This window comes from Ruditapes philippinarum, unplaced genomic scaffold (assembly GCF_026571515.1).
Source record: "Ruditapes philippinarum isolate M1 unplaced genomic scaffold, ASM2657151v2 ctg465_1_1_1_1, whole genome shotgun sequence".
Lineage (NCBI taxonomy): Eukaryota > Metazoa > Mollusca > Bivalvia > Venerida > Veneridae > Ruditapes > Ruditapes philippinarum.
The window spans coordinates 314,396-335,743 of record NW_026867068.1 but is presented as its reverse complement, the minus strand read 5'-3'; the positions used below and the strand labels follow the sequence as shown (position 1 = coordinate 335,743).

The following is a 21,348-nucleotide window of genomic DNA, read 5'->3' as shown; positions in this document are numbered from 1 at the left end:
ATTTTTCTTAAAATTATAATTTTTTTTTCACTAAAAATAATACCATGTAATATAAGAATGGCCTAGGAGGTATTTTAAGGTCCTTTGTGCCTCTTTAGTAGTCCTTTGTGGCGCCTTAGCAGTCCTTAGCAGTCCTTAGCGGTCCTTAGCGGTCCTTAGCAGTCCTTAGCAGTGTTTAGTAGGACCCGCTTACGATACTCTTTACTTGTGGAGTTACTTTGAAGATTTTATTTTTTTAGAAAATGTAGCTCGAAGAAGTCAATAAATACCTGATTTAATGCGCAGATATTAGTTATTTAACATAACTAAAATAAAGTATCGAATGCCATTGAAATAATTCTTCATTCCGATGAAAATAAGGCCCACAACGGCATGAAAAAGTTGAAACGAAATATTCTTTTCCACAGCTGTTCTTTTATTTGTTGACAAATACATTTGAGGTCAGAGGTAAATATAGAATTTCTTCTTGTAATTGTAAACGTCATTTACTATGACGAAATGAATGGCAGGTATTTAAATATTTAGTTCTTTTTTAAAAATAGATTCATCAGTGAGTTATTTAGTATCTATTTTCAATTTTTGACAAACTTACTTCATTTGCTTCAGACTAACATGTTAAACTTAAAATTTTGACACATCCCATTTTCTTGGATTGTCAGGGTTTCTCTTATTGACCTTTTAGAAAACCTAGCTAAATACTGTTTTTCGATACATTCCGGATTTAGTTCTGGGGAATTACACCCAATGAAGTACATAACACGGTAATGTAACGATTTGTCACATAACGATTCGCCACAGTTAAATAACGATTCGCCACATGTTGAAAATACAAACTTTTTCACTCCTATATTAAAACTGTCTATGAAACCTTCTTTCCATTTTATATTTCATTTGTTATTTACATAAATTAATGATGAAAATAATTCTAAAAACAGCTTTTATTGAATAAAAACTCATTAAAACAAACATATGTCATTATCAAAATTACATAACAGTGATTTGTTAGTGATAAAACCTGGAATAAAAACACATTAAAACAAACATACTTAATTTCTAAAATTACAAAACACATTGTAAATTAGTTAACATTTGTTTATAATATACGAGGGTTGTCCCAAAAGTCCGTGACAAATTTTATAGCTGGTTCATTTTTTAACGCCAATAGAAAATAATTCACACATGTAATCGTTGAGTTAATTATTTAACATTACAACTAATCATTTACAAAAAATTTACCCTAGTTACTTTGAAATTTTCAGTATTAATGACATTGGTTTGAGTTGCCGACACACGTCAAATAATTTACATTTTGTTATGAATGGGCTGAAATGAATTACGTATATTTCAAATATCTGATGATGTGTCTGCACAATGTCACGTTGACTTCCTCTGCTGCTATGTTTAAATCATTTCTGAAAATTTTAGTTAAATAACTTATAAAACGAAAAAGATACAAATAAATGAAAATATCTCATATAAAATAGGAAAGTTAAAATGGCGATGTTTGAAGAATTTGCGGCGCAGTGAACATGTCACTCAGGTCTCATGACTTTTTCTAGATGACACATGTAACGATTTTCAACAAATATACCAAATATAACAGTTTAGCAACATATTCTGAGCATTTGTGTACAAAAGGCATGAACGGAACCAGAGTTTTGCGCTACAAAAAGCGAAAATAAGGAAAACACGGATAGACAGACCGATCTTCGTCGCCTACTAGTATTTCCTACAGCTAAAAACAGGAGTAACGAGACCGGAAGTTCGTGTATAGCAAAAATCAATGTATGCCATCCAAACATTCAACAGACATTAACAACCGCATGATTTAAGTCAGAAATTGACGATTTATGGGTACCATTATTGCGTTGAAAGCCATTGAGAGTATTTGAGAAAGGCGCCTTATATAGATTTAACGCCGTCTTTGACGTTGGACGTGCGCCGCGATTCAGTTAGTTGCCATGGTGTTTATGGCATATTTTTGTTGATATTTATCTATGAAAATTTGTAAAAATGTTTTAATTATATGGGTTTATAACATATTAAAATATCTAATTCGTACCTGTTTTATTTAGCTTTTAAACAATCTTGTCACAGAATATTGGGACAACCCTCGTATAACCTGGAAAATTATACTAAATACAGCTTTTATTGAATAAAAAAACACATGAAAACGAGCATATTTTATTAACAAAATTACAAACACATCAAAAATTAGTAAACATTTGTTAATAATATAACCTGGAAAATTATACTTAATACAGCTTTTATTGAATAAAAACACATGAAAACGAATATATTTTTTAATTTATTACCAAAATTACAAAACTCATTGTTAAAAAGACAAAATGACATAAACTAGTAGACTTGTCCTGTTTAAGCTGTGTATGCTGGTGTATTAAAATCTTCTAAATTGGCTCAAATTAAATTGTAGAGATATTGTCAGAAAATAAAATTAATATGTCTGCGTCAATTAAATATTCCTACAACAATCCTAAAATGATTGGCTTGTTACAAATAAAGGTGTGACAAATGTTTTATGCGTTCCTTAATCAATAATCGATTATTAATTTTCGTAATGAACATGTTTATTTTGCAATACCAATTTTTTTAAAATATTTGACATAAAAATATTAATTGAGGCTATCCTTAAAAAAATGTTTGTTTGCAGTAACCCGACCCAGAATTTTCAAGGTGGGTAGGTAGGTTGATTTTTTTTTTTTTTTATTGAACTGTACTCCCAAAAATACATGGAATTTCAAAATGCTGAACAATATATGCTTTGATAATCTGGTAACAATTAATAAATTGATAACTGAATTCTAATTTAATAAGACCTACATTTTATTTCTTCTATTAACCTTTAAAAGAACGAAAACAAAGCACAAGGCATAATTTTCTGATTCAAAAAAAAAAAATTTTTTATCCAGACCATGAAAAAAAATTTTGAGTAGGGGCAAATTTTGTGAGTCGGTCGCGTTACTGCAAACAAACATTTTTTTAAGGATGGCCTGACATATATCACTGTGCATATCCAGTAACACAAGCAAATGCAAGTAACGTAAAAGTACCGCCGCATCTGTGCAACTCTTTTCCCCAAACTAATAACACCCGAATATTAGATTCTAAATCAAATTTAAAGAAATGAATTAGCGTATACGGCTGCTACGACATTATAGATTAACCAACATTACATTTATTTTCAGGAATATGTTTACTTCTTTTAATCATTCGCGAGGAAGACAGCCTGATTGCCGTTTTGAAGGTGACTTTTGTGTTTTCGTCAAATAAATATGTACATTTAAAGATTTAAAACATGTTTTCATATTCAATCTGTATACAGGTCTAAGACATTTGTCAAACTACAAGTGTCGTATAACAATAGAAGGAAGCTGGTAAAATAAAATTTAGCTACTTTTAATGAGATAACCCCCATTGCTTCAGTGCTTCAACCACGAATTCGGCATAACCTTGTAAAAATGGCATCAATTACGTCTTATCTGCTAAATTAAGTGTAATATGCAGGGATCATGCTAGACCTAAAATTTAGGGAGAAGTGACTTCTCCCTCGAGTAAAAATAGGGAGAAGTTTTTAGGGACAAGGAGAAGTGCATACGAACTGCATTTTTTTTTTAAGTGTTGATGTTCCATTTCATACTAAGTTTTAAGATTGATTAACATTATGTGGAGTACATAACAGTTTATTAAGTAACTCATAACAATAAACAGCAAAATTACAAATGTGGCAGTTTTTTTTCTTCTATATCATCTTTATCATAGGTTTTGTGTAGCTTGTTTTGATTTTAATGCTGCAGCCATGTGATGTTGTGCTGAAATAAAAAAAAAAAAATTTTAGTAAATCGGTAGTAGGCCCCTAGGCCCTATACATGTATTTCATCATATCATATGATAGGAATATATAATTATATATTGGAAAATGTCTCAGGTGCCCAAATATAAAAAAACATAATTAAAAGATTGAATTGTTAACAAAATACTTCAAATTGAAAATCTGCGCTGGGGGGCCATAACTTCATATAACTGTACTTATATTAAGAAATGTTCTTATTGTCCTTGTCGAATTATTTAAAAAAAAAATGTTGATATAATTGAACTAGGACTAGTCTAAGGAAGAAAATTATTGTTATAATCATACTGTGGCGAATCGTTATTTGACCGAGGCAAATCGTTATGTAGCGAATTGCTATTGTGGCAAATCGTTACTAATTCCATAACACTATTATGTGATATTTCCATTTTTATGCCCCCACAATGTGGGAGCATATAGCGTTGCACTTGTCCGTCCGTCCGTCAGTCCGTCCGTCCGTACGTCCCGAAATCTTGTGAACGCAACTTCTCTTAAACCGGATGGCAGATTTTGCTTAAACTTACAGGGATGAACAACCTTAATGTGTAGATGGTAGTAAAGGAAGGAATTTTCGCTGCGACCAAATTTAACAGAATTATGGCCCTTTGTTGATTTTTTCACTATATACTATGTAGAAATTTTGTGAACGCAACTCCTCTTAAACCGGATGGCAGATTTTGCTTAAACTTACAGGGATGAACAACCTTAATGTGTAGATGGTAGTAAAGGAAGGAATTTTTGCTGCGACCAAATTTAACAGAATTATGGCCCTTTGTTGATTTTTTCACTATATACTATGTAGAAATTTTGTGAACGCAACTCCGCTTAAACCGGATGGCAGATTTTGCTTAAACTTACAGGGATGAACAACCTTAAGGTGTAGATGATAGTAAAGGAAGGAATTTTCGCTGCGACCAAACTTTACGGAATTATGGCCCTTTGTTGATTTTTTCACTATATACTATGTAGAAATTTTGTGAACGCAACTCCTCTTAAACCGGATGGCAGATTTTGCTTAAACTTCCAGGGATGAACAACCTTAATGTGTAGATGGCAGTAAAGGAAGGAATTTTTGCTGCGACCAAATTTAACAGAATTATGGCCCTTTGTTGATTTTTCACTATATACTATGTAGAAATTTTGTGAACGTAACTCCGCTTAAACCGGATGGCAGATTTTGCTTAAACTTACAGGGATGAACAACCTTAAGGTGTAGATGGTAGTAAAGGAAGGAATTTTTGCTGCGACCAAATTTTACGGAATTATGGCCCTTTGTTGATTTTTTCACTATATACTATGTAGAAATTTTGTGAACGCAACTCCTCTTAAACCGGATGGCAGATTTTGCTTAAACTTCCAGGGATGAACAACCTTAATGTGTAGATGGCAGTAAAGGAAGGAATTTTTGCTGCAACCAAATTTAACAGAATTATGGCCCTTTGTTGATTTTTTCATTATATACTATGTAGAAATTTTGTGAACGCAATTCCTCTTAAACCAGATGGCAGATTTTGCTTAAACTTCCAGGGATTAACAACCTTAATGTGTAGATGGTAGTAAAGGAAGGAATTTTTGTTGCGACCAAATTTAACAGAATTATGGCCCTTTGTTGATTTTTAGTTTTCAACTTGTGGCACATGTAGTCCAAACAATATTTGACCTAGAGTCATAAGATTGACAGAACAGTGGCGTGTGGGGGCATCCGTGTCCTATGGACACATTTCTAGTTCTATCATTATTGTATCGTTTATGGTGGAAAGTCTTGATGTGTTTGAAAATTATTTATATTCCTGTACTATCTAGCACAAATTTTCCCAAAAAAGTTATTTATAGTAAAAATATGTATAATTAAAACAGTCGTTGTTGCATCTGCCATAATAGATAGAGATATTTTCTGCAGAAACTTATGTATTTTCTTTATTTTTTGTATTGAATTATTCATACAGTGATATTTAATTATTTTCTTACAAAGAAATAGTTGTTTTATTACACTTTAATCCTAAAAAATACCGTTAACATAAATATCGTTACCACAAGACCTTTAGATGAATTCCCCAGAGCTGTGTACAGAAAGTACCGGAAAATGGCGTTTAGCTAGGTTTTGGAATTTGTGAATTGTTGGGCATGCATGCTTAAAACAGATGTAATCTTCATATTTTAGTACAAGAGACATCAAATGCTGGCAAACAGGGACAGTAACTCTTAGTTTGTGCACTGACTGAGTAGCAGATACAGGAATCATGTTGTACATTTTTCATGTTGATACTGGTACCATGATGACCTTTGACATGAACCTTGCAATGGAAAAGTATGTTTAACATTTTTTTTGTGATTGCTGTGAGGTCATATATCTTGTGTTTAATAGATACATCATTTAGAATATGTAGCACATTCACATGCATTGAAACACTTGTATGCATAATATTATTACACATGAAAGCAAAAAAATTTACTTATAATCTGATTATATAGGACAAATTTTGGTTATTGAATTGAGTTTTCATTGTATCCTCTGACGTCTGTTAATCTGTACCTAGGCTATTGCAGAACCTTTTTCTTCTTGTATCTGCAGACTGCTTAATTGTTATTTGTTTAAAAGTTCAAAGTTTGGCAACACAAAAGTTAAAGTGATTTGAAATGAGAACTGTACCTGCCAAACTGAAAGGAATATCAAATTTTGTTTAATGTTCATGTTCCTATTGATGTAGACAACTTTTAGCTATTTACAAAAAGATTGATGATTAAGTGTTGTCCTATCGAAAAAAATGTGTAATGCAAATAAATATTAATGGTTGTTATAGGGTCATTAATTTGCAAGGAGTAATAGCAAGGGGTTGTCGGATATCAGAGGATAAACAGGTGCTTCTTATAAGTGGTGGAGAAAGTCTGGACCCTAATGCTGTTGTTGGAAAATACCATGCAGGAACGGTAACTAGCTCTTATATTCACATTAATATTTTATTTATTATTATTTTATTTATTAATGAAAGATAAAATCTAATCATCCAGGTTAAAAACATTACAGACAGAAATTCAAACATAGAATAATGAATTTAGAACATCAATAATTTATCAAGAGACTTGAGCAAATAAATGAGAAATTATTAGAAAGTACTTTTCATTAAAGCGTATAAAGCATTCTAGTTGACGTCTGTGGATTGTAAATTTATTGTTTATATTGTGATTATAATGATTAATAGAATATCTAAAATGAAAAAAAAATGTCTTTATACTTTATTAGAAGTAAGTGGGGCATGTGTGAAATCATTGTCAAACCTACTCAAATAGCTATATCTTGTTCAGGAACATTTTATTTTGTTTACATAGCCATTTTTTGTGATAAATTTTTCAAGGAATAAACATAAGTTTACAAAACAACCTAATTCTACTGTTTTTTTATTTAATTTTTATAAAATATATCATCAGATAAAGCTTTATACACTTAAATCTTTAATGGTAAAAATGGTGTTATTTTTGAACTTTACATGTATTTACTTGACATGTTGGTCTGTTATTTTAAAATATTGTTTATCTTATGACTGCTTCAAAGGGCATCAGTGCTTTCATTTTGTTATCAAAATAACAAATATGTTTGAGCCGCGTCACGACAAAACCAACATAGTGGGTTTGCCACCAGCATGGATCCAGACAAGCCTGCGCGTCCGCGCAGTCTGATCAGGATCCATGCTGTTCGCTATCAGTTTCTCTACTTGTAATAGAGTTGGTAAGCGAACAGCATGGATCCTGATCAGACTGTGCGGATGTGCAGGCTGGTCTGGATCCATGCTGGTCGCAAACTCACTATGTTGGTTTTGTCGTGACACGGCTCATTTACCTTTTGACTTAATCTGTATCATTATACCCCCGCACAACAAAGTTGTAAGGGGGGTATACTGGAATCAGCTTGTCCGTCCAGCTCTCCGGACGTCCGTCTGTTGGTTTTTTCTTGTCCGACCAATAACTTAAGATTCCTTTGACCCACAGTCTTCATATTTAGCATGGAGATTAGTCATGATTAGTAGATGACCTGTATTGATTTTGAGGTCACCAGGTCAAAGGTCAAGGTCACAGGAACCTTGACTTCAAAAAGCTTGTCCGCCCAATAACTTAAGATGCCTTTGACCTACAGTCTTCATTTTTGGCATGGAGGTTAGTCATGATTAGTAGATGACCCCTATTGATTTTGAGGTCACCAGGTCAAAGGTCGAGGTCACAGGGGCCTTGACTTCAAAAAGCTTGTCCGCCCAATAACTTAAGATGCCTTTGACCTACAGTCTTCATATTTGGCATGGAGGTTAGTCATGATTAGTAGATGACCCCTATTGATTTTGAGGTCACCAGGTCAAAGGTCAAGGTCACAGGGGCCTTGACTTCAAAAAGCTTGTCCGCCCAATAACTTAAGATTGCTTTGACCCATAGTCTTCAAATTTGACATTGAGGTTAGTCATGATTAATAGGTGACCCCTTTTGACTTTGAGGTCAAAGGTCAAGGTCACATGGGCTTTGACTTTCAAAAGCTTGTCCGCCCAATAACTTAAGATTCCTTTGACCCACAGTCTTCATATTTGGTATGGAGGTTAGTCATGATTAGTAGATGACCCCTATTGACTTTGAGGTCACCAGGTCAAAGGTCAAGGTCACAGGGGCCTTGACTTCAAAAAGCTTGTCCGCCCAATAACTTAAGATGCCTTTGACCTACAGTCTTCATATTTGGCATGGAGGTTAGTCATGATTAGTAGATGACCCCTATTGATTTTGAGGTCACCAGGTCAAAGGTCAAGGTCACAGGGGCCTTGACTTCAAAAAGCTTGTCCGCCCAATAACTTTAGATTCCTTTGACCCACAGTCTTCATATTTGGCATGGAGGTTAGTCATGATTAGTAGATGACCCCTATTGACTTTGAGGTCACCAGGTCAAAGGTCAAGGTCACAGGGGCCTTGACTATAAAAAGCTTGTCTGCCCATTAACTTAAGATTCCTTTGACCCACAGTCTTCATATTTGGCATGGAGGTTAGTCATGATTAGTAGATGACCCCTTTTGATTTTGAGGTCACTGGATCAAAGGTCAAGGTCACAGGGACTTTGACTTCAAAAAGTTTGTCTGCCCAATAACTTAAGATTCCTTTGACCCACAGTCTTCATATTTGGCATGGAGGTTAGTCATGATTAATAGGTGACCCCTATTGATTTTTAGGTCACTGGGTCAAAGGTCAAGGTCACAGGAGCCTTGACTAAAAAAGTTTGTCCACCCATTAACTTAAGAAACCTTTGACCCACAGTCTTCGTATTTGGCATAGATGTTGATCATGACCATAAGGTGACCCCTATTGATTTTGAGGTCACTGGGTCAAAGGTCAAGGTCACAGGGACCTTGACAAAAAAAAGCTTTTCCCCTCAATTGCTTAAGAATGCCTGTCTGCAGTGTATTGTTTTTGACATTTTCACATTTGAAGCATGTAGAATACATAACTTAGCAATGCACTGGCTTAGTAACCTCAGATTTGACAGGGAGGTTGTCCTTGAGCTTTAAATGGCTACTGTTGATTCTAACAAAGTGGTATGCGGGGGTATTCACGCCATGATAGTGGCAGTTCTAGTTTATTTTATTTTAAATTCTCTCATGAACAATATCATTTTTGTGCCCCCACTTTAGTGGCGGGCATTTAGATTTACCCTTGTCCGTCCATCCGTCGGTCCTTCCGTCTGTCCGTTCTCTTTTGTGTTGCACATAACTCAAAAAGTATTTGACCTAGAGTCATGAAACTTTACAGGAATGTTGATCTGCATGTGTAGTTGTGCTTCTGGGTATTTTCGTCTGGATATATTTAGTATTTTTAGAGTTATTGCCCTTGACTTAGTAAAAATTTGCAATTTTCAACTTGTGTCGCATGTAACTCAAAAAGTATTTGACCTAAAGTCATGAAACTTACAGGAATGTTGATCAGCATGTATAGTTGTGCACCTGGGTATTTTCATCTGGATATTTTTAGTATTTTTAGAGTTATTGCCCTTGACTTAGTAAAATTTTGCAATTTTCAACTTCTGTCGCATGTAACTCAAAAGTATTTGACCTAGAGTCATGAAACTTTACAGGAATGTTGATCAGCATGTGTAGTTGTGCACCTGGGTATTTTTGTCTGGATATTTTTAGTATTTTTAGAGTTATTGCCCTTGACTTAGTAAAATTTTGCGATTTTCAACTTGTGTCGCATGTAACTCAAAATGTATTTGACCTAGAGTCATGAAACTTTACAGGAATGTTGATCAGCATATGTAGTTGTGCACCTGGGTATTTTCACCTGGATTTATTTTGTACTTTTAGAGTTATTGACCTTGACTTAGTAAAATTTTGCAATTTTCAACTTGTGTTGCATGTAATTCAAAAAGTATTTGACCTAGAGCCTTGAAACTTTACAGCAATATTGATCAGCATGTGTAGTTGTGCACCTGGGTATTTTTGTCTGGATTTATTTGGTATTGTTAGAGTTATTGCCCTTCACTTAGAAAATTTCAGCAATTTTCAACTTGTGTCACATATAACTCAAAAAGGATTTGACATAGAGTCATTAAACCTTCTGGGAAGGTTGCTCAGCATATTTAGTTTTGCACCTGGGGTTTCGCTTGTGGATTTATCCAGTATTTTTAGAGTTATTTCCCTTGACTTAGTAAAAACCGTTTCATTATGTTGTTATTTGTTCCTTGAGTTAGAATCAACCAACTTTACAGGAATAATGATCAACATCACTAAATTACAGGAATAATGATTCACATCACTGTGAAGCTATGCACCTGGGACTTTGCATTTGGATTTTTTTCAGTTTTGTTAGAGTTATTGCCCTTGACTTACATTAGTATAAATTTGCAATTTTCAACTTTTTCATGCATAGCTCAAAAAGTATTTCACTTGTAGGCCTGAAAGTTTACAAGAATGTTGGTCAGCATGTGAACTTATGCACCTTTGGGGTTGCTTGTGGATTTATTCAGTATTTGTAAAGTTCTTGCCTTTTACTTAGTAAAAGATTTTTAATTTTCATAAAATATTTGACCTAAAGTCATAAGATTGACAGAACAGTGGACACATTTCTAGTTCTGCTTATTTTGTTGAGTATTAAAAGTTCAACATCTAATACATCTTATTTTTATTTTCATTACATGCCTTGTTGCAGGACACCAACCCAATATTTTTGTTTAGCAAAAGTACCATCGAAAGTGCTATACCTCCATCACCAAGTGTTAATTATGGATCAGGTAAATGATTTGTCTTTGAGTAACATTTGAAATGTGATAGAAAGATATATTTTGCTCAAATTTTATATTTGAAAATATTGGGAATTGCTGTGCAGTCTCTTTGTATGTATAAAATAAACATGATTTGACTTCACATGAAGTAGATATACTATACACTATAGACTGACACAATATTAATATATAGTGTCATGAAAAAGACTGGCAGTTTTTAGCTCACCTGTCACAAAGTGACAGGGTGAGCTTTTGTGATCGCTTTTCGTCCGGCGTCCGTCCGTCCGTCCGGCATCCGTCCGTAAACTTTTGCTTTAAATGACATCTCCTCATAAACCACTGAGCCAATTTCATCCAAACTTCACAGGAATGTTCCTTTGGTGGTCACCTTTAAAAATTGTTCAAAGAATTTAATTCCATGCAGAACTCTGGTTGCCATGGCAACCGAAAGAAAAATCTTTAAATATCTTCTTTTAAACAACTCTAAGAGCTAGAGCTTAGATATTTGGCATGAAACATCTTCTAATGAGTGTCTACCAAGTTTGTTCAAATTAAAGCCCTGGGGTCAAAATTGGCCCCGCCACAGGGGGTCATTGATTTTCCCTATATGCATATAGTAAAAACTTAAAAAATCTTCTTTTAAAGAACCCAAAGAGCTAGAGCTTAGATATTTAGCATGAAACATCTTCTAATGAGTGTCTACCAAGTTTGTTCAAATAAAAGCCCTGGGATCAAAATTGGCCCCGCCCCGGGGGGTCATTGATTTTCCCTATATGCATATAGTAAAAACTTAAAAAATCTTCTTTTAAAGAACTGTAAGAGCTAGAGCTTAGACATTTGGCATGAAACATCTTCTAGTGAATGTCTACCAAGTTTGTTCAAATAAAAGCCCTGGGGTCAAAATTGGCCCCGCCCCAGGGGGTCATTGATTTTCCCTATATGCATATAGTAAAAACTTAAAAAATCTTCTTTTAAAGAACCCAAAGAGCTAGAGCTAAGATATTTGGCATGAAACATCTTCTAGTGAGTGTCTAACAAAGTTGTTCAAATAAAAGCCCTGGGGTCAAAATTGGCCCCGCCCTGGGGGGTCATTGATTTTCCCTATATGCATATAGTAAAAACTTAAAAAATCTTCTTTTAAAGAACTGTAAGAGCTAGAGCTTAGATATTTGGCATGAAACATCTTCTAGTGAATGTCTACCAAGTTTGTTCAAATAAAAGCCCTGGGGTCAAAAATGGCTCCGCCCCAGGGGGTCATTGATTTTCCCTATATGCATATAGTAAAAACTTAAAAAATCTTCTTTTAAAGAACCCAAAGAGCTAGAGCTAAGATATTTAGCATGAAACATGTTCTAATGGGTGTCTACCAAGTATGTTTAAATTAAAGCCCTGGGGTCAAAACTGGCCCCGCCCCAGGTGTCATTGATTTTCTTTATATGTGTTTAGCAAAAAACTTAAAAAACTTCTTTGAAAAAAACCAAATAGGTAGAGTTTAGATATTAAGCATGAAACATCTTTAAGTAAATATCTACAAAGTTTGTTTAAATAAAAGCCCGGGGGTCAAAACTGGCCCTGCCCCAGGGGTGTCATTGTTTTTAACTATATGTGTATAGTAAAGACCTTAAAAGATCTTCTTTTAAAAAACCCAATGAGCTAGAACTTACATGTTTAGCATGAAAACATCTTCTTATGGGTGTCTACCAAGTCTGTTCAAATAAACAAATAAAAGCCCTTGGGTAAAAATTGGCCGTGGGGTAGGGGGGGAGGCTATATACAGGTGAGCGACGTCAGGGCCATCATGGCCCTCTTGTTTAAAGAAAAGACCAATTTTACTTGACCTGTAATAAGGAACACAGCTTCTCATACATAGTTTATTCATTCTTTTATTCTTTGACATATTCAGTAAGAATTCCATATTTTTTTATAAGTATCGGCAATTAAAAAATTTTACTCACAGATGTGCATAGTATATCTTAAAACAGACGTGGCTTGCTTTGAATTTAGAATAGTCCAATGAAAGTTTAAGGATATCGATACAAATGTATCAAAATACAAAAATGAAGCTACCAACAGTATAGAGCCGGATCAAGTCAGACTGCACAGATGTGCATGCTAGCCTGGCTCTATACTGGTTAAAAATGCTGATCTTTTTTCATCTAGCATGAGTTTAGTGCTTTGTTATCCTACAATGCTTTGAAATTAAGTTGCATAATACAGCCTTATATTAACAGTTTGAATTACCTGGTTTGTAATGACATGACATATCACAAATTTCAGACATAGATCTACAAGGTCAAGTTGAAGGTTCACTTTTGATGCCACCAGCTTATGAAACAGTTGTATCAAGGGCTCAGCTTGCTTTGGTAGGTTTTAAATGTTTTATGATATAGATAAAGCATTGGTCTTAATTTGTTTTTAATTGTCAATTTGAATGAACATTTATATATTAAGTTCGAAAACAATTATTTAGGTTTTAAACGTTTTATGATATAGATAAAGCGTTTCATTGTCAAAATGAAAGTACATGTATATATTAAGTTTGAAAGCAATTATTTATATCCCTTTTAAAAATATTTTTGTTAAGTACTTTTATTTGATTTCAAAAATCTAAAAAAAAGGTGAGATACATCTCCAGTTTCTATAATGCATATTTTACATACGAAACATTCCAAAACGCTGGGTAGACTGCAAGAAAAGCATTTGGACATAATTCATATCAAAACATCTAATCATAACAGTTGTAAGAGACATGGAAGTCCCATTAGAAAACTTAAAAAAAGCAAGTACGAGAAGTTATTTTATTGAGAAAATTATTACTTGAGATATTCAATTGAAACTTACAATACTTATTTATAGTAACAAGGTACATCAGATTGACAAGTTGGATAACTCTGCCTACAATATTGACAGAATTATGCCCCTTTTTAGCTCGACTATTCGATAAGAATAAGTAGAGCTATTGCAGTCACCCGAGCGTCGGCGTCGGCGTAACCACTTACGTTAAAGTTTTTGTAATAGTTCAAATATTTTCAAAGTCCATTGACATATGGCTTTGAAACTTTGCACACTTGTTCACCATCATGACCCCAACCTGTAGACAGGAGGAGGTAACTCTATCAAGCATTTTGACAGAATTATGCCCCTTTTTCGACTTAGAATTTACGTTAAAGTTTTTGTAATAGTTCAAATATTTTCAAAGTCCATAGACATATGGCTTTGAAACTTTGCACACTTGTTCAACATCATGACCCCAACCTGTAGACAGGAGGAGGTAACTCTATCAAGCATTTTGACAGAATTATGCCCCTTTTTCGACTTAGAATTTACGTTAAAGTTTTTGTAATAGTTCAAATATTTTCAAAGTCCATTGACATATGGCTTTGAAACTTTGCACACTTGTTCAACATCATGACCCCAACCTGTAAACAGGAGGAGGTAACTCTATCAAGCATTTTGACAGAATTATGCCCCTTTTTCGACTTAGAATTTACGTTAAAGTTTTTGTAATAGTTCAAATATTTTCAAAGTCCATTGACATATGGCTTTGAAACTTTGCACACTTGTTCACCATCATGACCCCAACCTGTAAACAGGAGGAGGTAACTGTATCAAGCATTTTTTTTACTATCAAGCACTAAGAATAGTCAAGCGTTGCTGTCCTACCGACAGCTCTTGTTAACTTATAAAATTTGGTTAAAGTTTTTTGTAAAGTCAAATATCTCAATTATTGCTTGAGATATTCAATTGCAACTTACAATACTTATTTATAGTAACAAGGTACATCGGATTGACAAGTTGGATAACTCTGCCTACAATATTGACAGAATTATGCCCCTTTTTAACATAGAAATTTTGGTTAAAGTTTTTTATAAAGTCAAATATCTCAATTATTGCTTGAGATATTCAATTGAAACGTACAATACTTATTTATAGTAACAAGGTACATCAGATTGACAAGTTGGTAAACTCTGCCTACAATATTGACAGAATTATGCCCCTTTGGAACTTAGAAATTTTGGTTAAAGTTTTTTTGTAAAGTCATATATCTCAATTATTGCTTGAGATATTCAATTAAAATTTACAATACTTTTTTATAGTAACATTGTTCATCAGTTTGCAAAATTGCATAACTCTGCCTGCAATATTTACAGAATTATTTGCCCCTTTGAAACTTAGAAATTTTGGTTAAAGGTCTTCAAAGATATTTACTTGAAACTTTACATATGCACTTAGGGTCATAATTGGAGGGTCATAATTGTATGTCACTGACCAAGTTTCATAACTCTATCTTGCATTAAGGCTGATTCATATCCCCTTTCTACTTAGTCTCTTGGTAAATGTTTACATGCAAGTTTTACATATCTCAATAACTATTAAATATATTTATTTAAAACTTCACATATGCATTTAAGGTCATAATTGTAGGTCACTGACAAAGATCCATAATTCTATCTTGCATAAAGGCTGATTTTTCTCCCCTTTTTCAACTTAGAAATTCATGGTAAAGTTTTGCTTGTAAGCTGTTATCTCAATAACTACTGAAGGGTTTGTGCCTTTTTTGGGACAATTTTATGCATTCATAATAATAAAGCAGTGATTTACTTGATAAAACATCTTAATAATAAGCCTTTGTACCTTTTCTGTCAAATTTATGTATTCATAGGTAATAAGTATTATTATACTCAATAAAACACCCTTGTGACATTACGTTCCGAATAGTCAAGCCAATACTGTATAATTAGACTCTCTCTAAGGCCTATAACATGAATTTATAAAATAGAATTAGCCCTTTTGTGAACTTAAAAAATTTAACATTATCAAGGCTCTTTTACTATCAAGCACTTTGATGTCCTACTGACAGCTCTTGTTATATGTTACCATTAGAAAACATGTTGATTTTTGTACAATAAATTTGTACAGTAAATGAATTTAATTTTGTGCAATAAATGAGTCATGTTCTTATTCATCAACATAGATAATTTCCCATTCTATTCATATACTTGCAGCAATTTCAAGATGTGGATACAGAGGAGTTAAAAGCCTGTGAAAGATTGATACATGACCAACACTTACAGCAACAAGGCTGGGCTGCAGTTGTTGCTAACCTTGAAGATGTAACAAGGTACCTTTGATTATATTCACTATAACAGAGAGATTTGTAATGTTGTCTGTTTTTTTTCATCTGTACATATTTATTTGTAGTAAACTGTCCAATTAGAGAGAAAACTGTATAAATATAGCTGTTAATAACTATCAGGAAATATTATTTATTACAAAAACACTGTCAATGATTTTTTATCTCACCTGTCACAAAGTGACAGGGTGAGCTTTTGTGATCGCTTTTCGTCCGTCCGTCGTCCGTCCATCCGTAAGTTTTTACTTTAAATGACATCTCCTCATAAACCACCAAGCCAATTTCATCCAAACTTCACAGGAATGTTCCTTTGGTGGTCACCTTTAAAAATTGTTCAAAGAATTTAATTCCATGCAGAACTCTGGTTGCCATGGCAACCAAAAGAAAAAACTTTAAATATCTTCTTTTAAAAAACCCAAAGAGCTAGAGCTTAGATATTTGGCATATAACATCTTCTAGTGAGTGTCTACCAAGTTTGTTCAAATAAATGCCCTGGGGTCAAAATTGGCCCCGCCCCAGGGGGTCATTGATTTTCCCTATATGCATATAGTAAAAACTTAAAAAATCTTCTTTTAAAGAACCCAAAGAGCTAGAGCTAAGATATTTAGCATGAAACATCTTCTCATGAGTGTCTACCAAGTTTGTTCAAATAAAAGCCCTGGGGTCAAAATTGGCCCCGCCCCAGGGTGTCATTGATTTTCCCTATATGCATATAGTAAAAACTTAAAAAAAAATCTTCTTTTAAAGAACTCAAAGAGCTAGAGCTAAGATATTTAGCATGAAACATGTTCTAATGGGTGTCTACCAAGTTTGTTCAAATAAAAGCCCTGGGGTCAATATTGGCCCCGCCCCGGGGGTCATTGATTTTCCTTATATGTGTATAGCAAAAACTTAAAAAATCTTCTTTGAAAAAACCAAAATAGCTAGAGTTTAGATATTAAGCATGAAACATCTTCTAGTGAGTGTCTACAAAGTTTGTTCAAATAAAAGCCCTAGGGTCAAAATTGGCCCCGCCCCGGGGGTCATTGATTTTCCTTATATGTGTATAGCAAAAACTTAAAAATCTTCTTTGAAAAAACCCAAATAGCTACTGTTTAGATATTAAGCATGAAACATCTTCTACTGAGTATCTACAAAGTTTGTTCAAATAAAAGCCCTGGGGGTCAAAACTGGCCCCGCCCCAGGGGTGTAATTGTTTTTAACTATATGTGTATAGTAAACACTTAAAAAATCTTCTTTTAAAAAACCCAATGAGCTAGAGCTTAGATGTTAAGCATGAAACATCTTCTTATAGGTGTCTACCAAGTTTGTTCAAATAAAAGCCCTTGGGTTAAAATTAGCCCTGCCAGGGGGGGGGGGGGGTCATTGTTTTTCATTATATATGTATAGTAAAAACTTAACATCATGAAACATCTTCTAATCGGTGTCTTCCAAGTTTGTTCAAATAAAAGCCCTTGGGTTTAAACTGGCCTCGCTCCGGGGGCCTATTTACAGGTGAGCGACCTCAGGGCCATCATGGCCCTCTTGTTTTAAAAACCACTGATACTTTTTAAATTGGGAAGATTTAGTGTGATAACCAGAAGAAAATTGGGAAAATTTTATCAAATCTCTTAAAACATTCACATTTCTAAGATAAAGATAAAAACATATTGATTGTGTTTTGGGGAAAAAAAACCCATATATGCCTAAAATGTTGATTTAGTTGGTGAAAATCATAGTTTTTGGGAATTTTCCAGATTAAATTGGGCATGTTGCAGTTTTGTCACTTGGAACAAGGACTTTGTTTTGCCTGTTTTATGAAAAAAGGTCACTGGCCAAAATTTGTACCTAATATACTCACATATTTATTATAAAAACATAATAAATTAATTTCAATGGTTTTGTATACATTAGGTTGTAATACAGCACTACATTTTGTTTGAAAATAGTTGAATGCCTTACAAGTCATTCTTTAAACCAATGAGAATACATGTAGTTACATAGTTTTCCTGTAAACAAGTCATTGAAATAATGATATAAATATTTGCCTTCCTTATTTCAGTGAACTTCAGAATAGGTCAGAGACATTTCATGAGACATACAAACAGTATCTGGAGGACAGACAGTCTTATAGGGACCTTATTACAAGGTAATTGTATATCATATACTAAAATCTGTAAATCATTTAACAAAATTGCCTGGTTCATTTACTGACAGCCTTCATACCTTGCTCAATATGGAGGTCTGTGAATTACATTGTATTAGGTCTAATCTATATCTAAACTTTGTATTTCCATGACAACCACACCAAACTTCATTTATTCTCTAATGCTACATTCATGATTTATGCACATAATTGGGCTTTTTTGTGAAGGTATAATAGTTAATTACTGTCAAAGAATCTAGTTACTCTTGTATATAAATGTGATTGTCTACAGTTATAAAACTGAAATACTGACATATAACCAAACAAAACATTATTTTTTGACATACATAAGTTTTCATGCTTGAACGTTTATATATTAAGTGTGACATTTATAGTTTTATTTACATAATTATTTTGTAAGCTGTCACACATTAGTTATTTTGATAATGAACTGTATCCTTATGATTGAATGAATGTAATATCGCGATTTCCAGTTAGTTCTTTACCAATACAATGATCCAATTTTTATTTTCAGGAAATGAGTTTTCTATTATAACTATTTCACCAAAGACCTTTTAAGATCTTTTTATAAGTTAACAAATCATATCAACAACAATTTGACTTGAAACTCATTCAACAAAACAATGTATTTTTTATTACAGTGTTACAGAGTCTCTACAGTTATTGTCCAAGATTCCAGTGATACCTTCTTTAGTGAGATCTTGTGACGTAACACCAGTAGACTGCAGCTCTTCCACTGAAGATCTAGCTAAATTTTCTCTCTTTGATTGGATCAGCTCACAAGTAATTTTTATCAATGATGATATCATTTACATTCTGTTTTGAGTTTGATTATATTGTTTTTAGCTTGACTGTTCGATGAATAGAAACAGCTATTGTATTCATGTAGGCATTTTTTAGCCATTTGTTACACGCAAATACATTATTGTAACAAAAATTTCCATTATGAGCCATATTTTACATGTTGTGGGTTGGATTGTGATAAAAAAACAGCATAAATCATTATTCCTGAATGTATTTTGTAATAATAAAATGATGCTCATCAAATACCATATAAACTATCAAACTCTGATTGTACACTTTTGAGTTATAGCTCTTAATAAATTTAGAATAGGCATATTTTCCTACTAATATGTTGATCTCAAATCTGATGTACTACATTTAAATATTATTCATTTGTATTTTAGTAAGGAAATGATTCAAATCATTCATTTGTGTTTAATTGCATTATAGCCCTTAATAACTTATAATCAACTCTACCCAGAGCCAAATATTGAAATATATTTATACTAGTATCTGGTCTAATTTGATTTAGTAAGCTTGATAATTTGAACGTAAATTTGCATGCTTTTACTACATCTGAAATTGTAATTCATTATATTAACATACTTTAAATGAATGACCCAATGACACTACATAATGTCATAATACTATAATAATGCCATTTATCTATAAAAAAGGATGTCCCTTGTTTTAACACTGCTAGATTATGTGGGCTTAATATCACGATAATTTTGATACCAATTCATTTTCACTTATATTTTGAGTAACATAAAACTGTGTGAATTGTAACATACATTTGGAGGTAGTAATTCAATAAATTTGCTTGTGTATAATGATTTGTCAAGATAATATGTTTTTACACTTTCTATAAATATTAAGTGTACATGTACTTCATATTTTGAACAATCTTCTTTTGAGACATAATTGTCTGTTGTTCTAACCCATTAATGAATTTATTTATATGAAATGTGTTTTATAACAATTTACTATAACTGATTTGTTGGAATATGAATGATACTATTTCAGGACACCAACCATACCTTACATGACATGGTGGAACAATGTGGGAAAGCTACGGAACAGGTAATTACCTTATCTATGTATGATGGTGTTTATCCCATAGCTTGTTGGTAAGGAGAGATAAAATATAAAAACTGCCCAAAAATTGAAAAAACGACTACCTCACTCTTTTTATGGACTGAGCATAACCAATACATTCTGAAGGATGATTATGTTACTTGGGTAATTGTATATTCTTTAAAAGTAGAACCTGAAATTAGAGACAAATATGGCAAAATGTAAACTTATATTTTGACTTTTTCTTCTACTCTCAACATTTGCATTTGGATGGGGATAATGTCACTTTAATAAGCAATTGTGCAATACATATTATAGTTGGATGAGAAGGTAGATGAGTCATTGAAGGGTGAGGTGGACCAAATGATGAAAGAAGTACAGAATGATGGTATGAAAGAGGTAAAAGGTCTGGAGGATAGGCTGTATGGACTAGATCAGATAATCTCTGGCGCCAGAAAAATAGTACAAGAACAGGCAGAATTAGCACAGGTATAATTTCTTGATATGCTTTTGCTTGACTATTCAAAGAATAGTGGGGCAATCCTAATTATCAGGGTGTAATCATCAGTGTGTCTGTGTTGTTTTTTTTGCCCTTTGTTGAGATACAAATTTCTGGTTAAAGTTGCACTGGCAACATCAATCTTTGCATACATATATATCCAAAATGTAAAGTTGTAAACAATACAGGTGAAATTGGTAGATATTTTTCTATTATTATAATAGTTTTGTGAATAAATGTAATTTGGAAAAAGTCATCGCTTCATTCTTTTATTTAGATACACATAATGTATATATAATATTGTTATGAAATTTTTGAAAATTTTTAGAAAATTGATACACTATATTTTAGGGATTTGTACAGAACCAGAATAGGTTAAGCAATATACGGGACAGATCAATTTTGCCTGATCTATGTTCTAGTCATCGTAATCAGCTGATTGAAATGATGAAAAATCATTCACGACTTAGAGAAATCAAGAAGAAATGCCGCATGGCTAAAGAGGAACTTTCTGTTAACCTACACACAAGATTAAGGTAACAGAAGTTTTATTGTAAATTAACATGCTTATAAACCTTTCTTTTCATCCCTCATTATGCAA

General features: G+C 33.2%; 1 protein-coding gene across 3 annotated transcripts in view; it reads left to right on the top strand.

Moving 5' to 3' along the window:
* Positions 1 to 210: 210 nt before the first annotated feature.
* LOC132734728 (RB1-inducible coiled-coil protein 1-like) overlaps positions 211 to 21,348 on the top strand; it is a 41,825-nt gene continuing 20,687 nt past the window's right edge. For all 3 annotated transcript variants that reach the window (XM_060721570.1, XM_060721569.1, XM_060721571.1), the window contains exons 1-11: positions 211 to 447; positions 6,030 to 6,176; positions 6,670 to 6,796; positions 11,036 to 11,117; positions 13,386 to 13,471; positions 16,115 to 16,230; positions 18,284 to 18,370; positions 19,030 to 19,171; positions 20,198 to 20,254; positions 20,567 to 20,737; positions 21,099 to 21,283. In XM_060721570.1, coding sequence (XP_060577553.1) covers positions 6,109 to 6,176; positions 6,670 to 6,796; positions 11,036 to 11,117; positions 13,386 to 13,471; positions 16,115 to 16,230; positions 18,284 to 18,370; positions 19,030 to 19,171; positions 20,198 to 20,254; positions 20,567 to 20,737; positions 21,099 to 21,283 — 1,121 coding nt within the window. In that variant the 5' untranslated portion in view covers positions 211 to 447; positions 6,030 to 6,108. The remainder of the gene's footprint in view (positions 448 to 6,029; positions 6,177 to 6,669; positions 6,797 to 11,035; positions 11,118 to 13,385; positions 13,472 to 16,114; positions 16,231 to 18,283; positions 18,371 to 19,029; positions 19,172 to 20,197; positions 20,255 to 20,566; positions 20,738 to 21,098; positions 21,284 to 21,348) is intronic.